This window comes from Manis javanica, chromosome 4 (genome assembly GCF_040802235.1).
Source record: "Manis javanica isolate MJ-LG chromosome 4, MJ_LKY, whole genome shotgun sequence".
Classification (NCBI taxonomy): Eukaryota; Metazoa; Chordata; class Mammalia; order Pholidota; family Manidae; genus Manis; species Manis javanica.
In genome coordinates, this window is record NC_133159.1 from 107,037,962 (window position 1) to 107,045,742 (window position 7,781).

Here is a 7,781-nt window from a genome sequence, read left to right on the forward strand (position 1 = left end):
CTTGATTGGGTCAGAAAAAAAATAGGAATTTCCGGAGTTGTGATTTCATTGGCTAGAATTCAATCCTACTTAGCAAAGAGTTATGCTAATCTTTTGTTCCCGTTACTTCCCTTTTCCTGTACATATCTATAACTTTAAGGATCACAGGTGTTCTTGTTTTAAACTTTTCGTTTAAATTAATGTAACTTTTGTAAGAGCAAATTTATAGAGCATTTTGCACGCTTGGGATTTGTATTTTAACAGGTTCTTTCGAAATACAAGCATGCCCTCCAATCAACTAGGTTTCAGTATGTATTTCCAGTTACGAGTTACTGTAATTCCTCTCCATAGCTAACAATGTGTTGTGCTAAGGGCATTAGATGCATTACATTATGATTTAGGTTCAACAAAACAATACATAGTTTAAGGAACCAAAAATTGAATTTAGGTTTACCTGAATTCCACCAAAGCCTTGTGCTAACCGGTACCAACTTGCAGAGTAGATAGAGCCTGCCGCCCTTCTTTAGCCTTTTGCCCCTGGAATGCAGTTCCCTCCTCCTCAGTCCATCACTGGCCAATTAGGTCCTATAGATGAAACGTTCCTAAACCAAGAAAGATAAGACCTGAAAATTAGTTTCTCCTTTACAGTGGTGAATAGTTTCAAAATAGTCAGTTTGCTTATCAGTCAGATTAAAAGGTAAATTTTCAAAGTAAATAGATTATTTGTTGATTACTGAGTTGCTAGCATGTTTTCTTCTGTAAAGTGCTTTCTAATACTTAGAAGTTTCATATCTTTATTCTCTGTAAGGAAATAGATCCTTTGCCTTTTAGTTATTTCATATGCTTTTAAGTATTGATCAGGAAACTGCATATCATAAAACAGTTATGTAAGGTTACCAATGTTTAAAATTGTAATAGTTAACATAAAACTTTTAATTGTATGACTTTTATCGAAAAAGCATTGCATTCAATCCTTATAAAATCTCAAACCTAAGAACAAAAGCAGGCTCAAGCTTAAAACTTACCTTGAAGGTGTCAATATGAATGTGCCTGCTGAAGTCAAAATAAAATAAAAATGATTTTGAGGGGATTTCCTGAACACTAAACACAATGTAAAAATTTGTTTTCCCTGTGGGTAAAACTAATATTCCAGAACCTCTCGTCTGGCTTTAGAGCATCTCCGTATGAACAGGTGTTCCTAAGGGCTGGAGAGCAGTAGTTCATCTCCATATCAATGGGTAAACTACCTGGGCAACTGTGGGATTCTTTGAACCTGAGAGGTTAAGGGTAGAGTCTCGCTTGCTTCTCGCAGAGCAGGAAAGGGACGCTCCGGATGGCAGTTGGTAAGCAATAAATGGGTTTTAAACTTTATCCCTTTGACTGATTTCGGTTTCAGAGATATTTTGCCCTGGTATTTCTTCTCCCCGGAGTTAGATTCCCCTTGGACATAGGCAATCCCCTGCTTTAGGGAGAAGATAAAAAATGTTGTGCAACTGTTACCCCTTCCTTTGGTGGTTTTTTAATAGTAACATTGCCTTACATATACAGAGCACCACTCAGTACTATTTAAAAATTATTTTGCATACATGATCTCAATCCTAACTCTGCGAAATACATGTTATTTTTACATTTAACAGATAAAGAAACTGAGTCTCAGAGAAATTATGGCCTGTCCTAGATAATATTCTAAAGCAAAAGAATGAAATTATAATGGATTTCCCGTTTTATCAGTTACATTTTAAAGAACTGTAGAATTTTCCTATCATGCAGTCAAATCACTCATTGTTTCTTAAACTTCACTGAACAATTCCCATCAAAAGAGGAAACTACCCTACAGGGTCTTGATGACAACCCAAAGTAACCTGTCCAAAATCAATTTCTTTGCAATGATCTTTTTTTTTAAACATGTGCTCTCTCAGCACATGTTTGGATGTGTTAATGTAAATAAGAAAAAGATTCTTGAGCTGCTTATTCATATAATATCCAAATAGTCATGGGATTTATTTTACCTTTATAATACAGAGAACAGGAAAATTCCAAGTCTTCCTCTGATTTAATCAATCGTATAAGGATTTCTACTTCTCAGTAAACAGAGATGCCAAATAAAATATTCCAGGACAAGTCAAATAAGTTAGTCAATCAGAATAGTAAACTTTTAAGTAACTTTTAACATTTCTCAGAATATAACAATCTGTGATGTTCGGTTGCCTTAGAAGTCACCTTTAATGACTAAATTCACATCCATGTTAGCCCAATTTCACCTAGTCTCCACACTGGACAACAGAGATATTCCTGTGAAAGTTCATAATACACCACTTTATCAGAAGCAAATTCATAATACAGAAGGCTTCTATTTTGCTGCAGTTGTGGGGAAGAGGGAATGTTTCTCCTAATATTTCTAAAGTTCTTTCACCAGAAATAATATGAATCTCCAGTTTCAATACTAAGTACTGCAACTTCATTATTTAGTACTGGGCAGGGAGGGAGAACAGTCCTGAGAAGCTTGAATGTTACCATAGGAAATAAGAAAGTGTTAATAAGTGAATTACTACACATAATATTTATATATGCATGTGTTTGTTTTTAATACAAAAGTAATGGACTAAATTAAAATATATGTTCCAGAAAGACAGCTTGTGTTTAGTCTTTGACTTCAAGAACTCCCATGCCTTCAAATATATCCAAGATGAGACTGAATCTTTGGTTTGTGGGTTGGTCAGGCCATGGGCCTGATTCCCTTTCTTCTTGAGTGGCCTGCAGTCCTGGAATATACTGAGAAACCAGAGGATTTGGGGCTTCTTACATTATCCCGTTCTAACATAAACTTGTTCTCCCACATCCTGCTCATTAGATATAAACTTTTCCGTTTCTACTTGACCTAAACACTACTCTCTATACTATACAGAGAAGGGTGGTGCAGGGGAAGAAAGTTTTTAGGGTCTCTGGTGGGTCTGAAAATTAAACTGACAAAGATTAATAAGAAAAGCACACAAATTTATCTAATATAACTTTTACATGACTTAGGGAACTTGATAGGAAGTGAAGAGCCAAGGAAATGGTTAGACCTGAGTATTTTTATGCTAGGTTTGCTGAAGAGTGGACACTTGTATACAAATATGATAGGTTAAGGAGTATGAGGTAAGAGTAGTAAACGGGGCTAGGGTGGGGGGGAATAGCAAAGCCTCTTTGTTAGGATACTTATGTGCATTCATTTGTCTTTAGAGATAAGGATGCTCCTTTCCTAAAGGTATAAGAAGGGCACCTCCACAAGTGTTTTATGAACTGTTTCATGGAAGAAGCATGGAAAGGAACACCTGCTGTCATTCTCTAAAAATTCTTCAGCTAAAAATAGTTAATATAATATGATATCCCATACTTTGGGATAGCATGTCTTGAACCCTATTAGTGGCAGAAATACCACCCATAACGACTATTTTGAGCTAAAGTACTTGAAAAACCAGTGCAAGAAAGGCATTCTGACTCCCTTTTGATCCTTAAAACAGGAGATAAAACCCCATATGGACGATGTCTTCCATATACCAGGAGTAAAATAACATTCTTATCACCAAGGATGGAGAGTCAAAGCTGAGAGAAATTTGTACAAACACTCCTTGTTAATCTAAATCTTATCTTCCTTGTTACTTCTCCATCATTAACTGCCCCAGCCCAAGTCCTTTTGTCTTGTTACATTTTCATGATTTACTACTCTTTGCTCAGTTCAGGACATAAGTGTTCAACTCTAACTGCTACAGAAGCATTTCCTTAAGAGGGCTCCCATGTCAAGTAAAACTTACAGTACATAAATTTGCATACTTTTCCCCGTAGATCTGCCCTATGCCAATTTAATTATCAGGCTCAGCCAAAACCCACAAGAGGGTAGAGGTAAAATTTTGCCTCCACTTCAGCAGCTTAGAGTCTGAAGGGGTTCAGAACATGCCAACCCAAAATATGCTACTTTGGCACATTATTTTGAGCTGAAGCACTTGAGAAACAGCAGATGTGGGAGGGGCTCTCTGACCCTCGACTCTTCTACCTAAAGCAGCTCATAGAAGTTCCCCTGAGAAAGGTGCCCTCCCAGTACCAGCAAGAAAGAGAAGCACTTTCTTATCACCAGAGACCGGGGGATCTATACAAACAAACCTATTAAAATAACCCGTATCTTCTGTTGTTTCCAGCATGTAATGCCTAGTCATTGTCCCACAATTTGTTGTCTCCAGCCTAACCCCTTCTGTGTTGTCACATCCCTGGAACTTACTGTTCTTTGTTTTCAAAGGTATGTATAAGTTCTGGGGCCTAACAGCCACTTCAAGTCTTCACTCTCCTTCTGAAGACTCCTCTGCACACACAAAAACATTAAAATTTTTATGGTTGTTTCCTTTTGGTCAGTTTTACATTAGTTTAATTCTTAGTACCAGCCACAGAATCCAAGAGGTGGAAGGAAGTTTTCCTCCGCTGCAAGGTTATGTGATTCCTGACTTTCCAATGCAACATATTCTGGGAGAATATAGTTGGCTCAAGTAACATGTTACACACAGTATTTTAAAGCTATTCAAGTTGAGAAGCATCTTTATTCCACAAATCATCCTCCTGAGATTTAAGCTACATATTGCAAGAATTTTAAGGGTTATATATTTAATTTGTTTATTTACTTTTAATAGAGATGATTTAGACATTTTTTTTCTTTATGTTCAAGCCACAGAGGTTAGCATGACACTTATACCTCTGGTTTACAAGGAAAATTAGAACAGAATGCTCACAACTCAACTGACATATAAAAAAAAAAGAGAGAGGCTGTTTTAAAAATGTAACTTCTTCCTCTACATTCCTTTCATTTAATTTCTGTAATCAACAGTATACGTATATTATTTAATATGCACAGCCTCTAGAGAAAAGTATTAAAAACCCCATTTTACAGATGAGGAGAGTGGTGGAGAAATATTCCAACCCACGTCTCTCAGATTCCTTTCCCTGGGGAATCCATAAACCAATGGTTTTCTTATTGGCACAGTGAAAGTCAAACATCAGCTATCTCATAGGGTTACTGTCTTGCCAATGGGTTTCAGCCCCGGGCAAGTTCGCTATGGAGTCAATGTGACCAAAGAAATTGACCGGAAAACGTTCTTTGGGGTGAAAGGGTTTATTACCCGGCTTGTTCTCCCGGCGGTGGGTGGAGCACTAGCGTCTCTGCCTCCGCCCAGAGCACTGGGCCGAGCTCTCTATAGAGCGCAATAAATAGCTTATTGCCTGAAGAAAAGGTGTGGACGCGGTAGCCTAGCAACAGGCCAGTTACATCATGAGGTGGTTTAAGTTCAGTGAGGATCCTGGCCATAGGAACCCCAACTTCCCCACACTGCCACTCCTTGTCCTTTTAGGAAAAAATGTTTTTTAGAGGCTATAGGAGAACCCGTTCCCACTCAGAAATACTACTAATACTATTAATCCCACCAATTAGATTCAATATCCCAACCACCACTCCCCCATTAGAGTCAGATCTTGTTATAAATACCTCAGATAGTAATTTACACCTGCATGTGAATTTCTTTCTCAGTCTGAATTTACTTGCAACAGGGGAAGGGAGAGTTTACTTTGGAGACAATTGTGTTTAGGTAATGGGTGACTAGGCCCCTCAGAGGAGGACAAAGAGTATTGAAAGGGAAGCTTTTAGACTCTCTTCTGATTCTGCCTGGGGACCCTCTGACACCAGAAGCCATCACTTCTGTCAGCCTTGGCTTGTGGTTGTTTTATAATGTTGCAGTTTGGGTGTGTCTTTCTTTTCCCTTAGTGTTTAAAAGTAGTCAAAGGCAGGAACTGTTCGTCTGTAACAATCCCTGAGTTTATGTTTGACATTGAACTACATGTCAGTTAACAAGGAAAAATAAGCAAAAATCACTGCCAGACAGGCAAGGTGGTGGTGGGGGTGGGGTGGGGGGTGGGGGTGGGGGAGGGATATGTAAGATGCGAAAGAGATGTAAAATAATGTTATAGGTTCTGCAAGAGTTGCTAAGGGGTCAAAAAGAGCATCTGTTTATGTCTGCCCTGAAGTGCCAGGGAGAGAGGAAGACACTGTAGGGGAGGAAAAGTAAAATTTCCCTGTATCCTTCTGAGTTCTTAAGCTAAGACCCGTGTCATAAAAGACAGATTAACAAGAGAAAACCAGAGGTTGATTAATGTGTACACTTTGTGTATGCATGGGAGATACCCAGGGGAAAATGAGTTATGTGGCTTAGAATTCAGACTTAAATACCATCTTAATAGGGAAAGGGGAGGGGGCGTGTAGGCCTCCTACGGGGGGAGCAAATGACTTTTAGGAAGGATGAACGGGCCCTTAGAATAGATGGGAGGTATGATAGACGGTGACAGAGTTTGTCTGGGGAATGGTGTCGATTTCTAGTCCCCTCTCCTGTGATCCTGTGACAAGAGACAGTCTTCCCTGGCTGATAATTTATGACCATTGAGCTCCTTTTGGAGCATCTGTCTTTAGGCAGATAAAGGGGAGTTTTTTCCTAGGATCTTAGTTCTCCGGAGTGAGGTGAGATTCCAGGCCTCACACCAAACAAAGCAGAGAAGTCTCAGGAACGACGGCGATGTTCTCCCCGCCCTCTCCACACACAGTCCAGGTGCGGCTGCCTCTCTAGATCGCCTCCTCGAACTGTTTTTGTTCCCCTTTTATGTAACCGCGGTTCCTCTGGTCGGAATTAGACCCGGCGCTGGCGCTCTCTTCTCCCCGCCTCTGCTTTCCTTCCCGTCTTCTCTCGCTGGAAAGACCTTTCCTCTTAACCTAAATTTAACGCCTTCCGGGAGCCCACACTCGGAACAGATGCGGCACCCAGCGGCCTCGCGGTTGGATCCGAATCTGCCCAGGGCCTAAGGCAGCAGAGTCCGTTGGAGGGCGCCTTGGAGGGCGGAGAAGGGATAGGCACAGAGCAGACGAGGAATGACGAAATCCCGAGCGGGCGGGGACAATTTAGAGCGCTTCCCGCCCGCGCGCTTTCGGTTTTCAATCTGGTCCGATACTCTTGTATATCAAGGGGAAGGCGCCCTCCCCGCCGCCAGAGGTTGTGTTGTCAGAGCACAGCGATCATGTCTGGGCGAGGGAAGGGTGGGAAAGGCTTAGGCAAAGGTGGTGCTAAGCGCCACCGCAAGGTCTTGAGGGACAATATTCAAGGGATTACCAAGCCAGCGATTCGGCGCCTTGCTCGGCGTGGAGGGGTGAAGCGGATCTCCGGCCTGATTTACGAGGAGACCCGGGGTGTGCTGAAGGTGTTCCTGGAGAACGTCATCCGGGACGCGGTCACCTACACCGAGCACGCCAAGCGCAAGACGGTCACTGCCATGGATGTGGTGTACGCGCTCAAGCGACAAGGACGCACCCTGTACGGCTTCGGAGGCTGAGCTGCCGCTCGCTAGTTAACTCGTGTAACAACCCAAAGGCCCTTTTTAGGGCCAACCATATAGTCTTCAGAGACGCTGGGCACTTGTGCGAAGTATAAGGTACCCTTGCGTTTGGTGGGAGTTTGTTTGGTCACCCTCGGGTCAGGAGCTTGAGGGGAGCTTGTATCCAGGACCTGACGGCTCAGGTAGTTTGCCGAAGGCTGCTTCTAAGCCGTCGGCTACCATTTTCGTTTGTTGTGGACAGTGCTTCAGACTCGAACAGTATTCTGGTTTGTTTATGAGTGTGCTGTCTTAATCGGCGCTTCTTAGGACTGTACAAAGTAGGAACCGGGAAAGTGAGGCGAGGCCCAGTCTCCTCCCTTCCTGCAGTCTCACTGCGTTCGTTTGCTTGGGCAGAGTGGGACAGCAGC

At 41.7% G+C, this 7,781-nt stretch overlaps 1 protein-coding gene across 1 annotated transcript; it reads left to right on the forward strand.

Annotated features, from left to right (window-relative positions):
- The first annotated feature begins 7,021 nt into the window (after positions 1-7,021).
- On the forward strand, positions 7,022-7,429 carry LOC140848975 (histone H4). The gene has a single exon (XM_073234555.1). The coding sequence runs from the start codon at positions 7,060-7,062 to the stop codon at positions 7,369-7,371; it is 312 nt and encodes a 103-aa protein (XP_073090656.1). The 5' UTR covers positions 7,022-7,059; the 3' UTR covers positions 7,372-7,429.
- Positions 7,430-7,781: the final 352 nt, after the last annotated feature.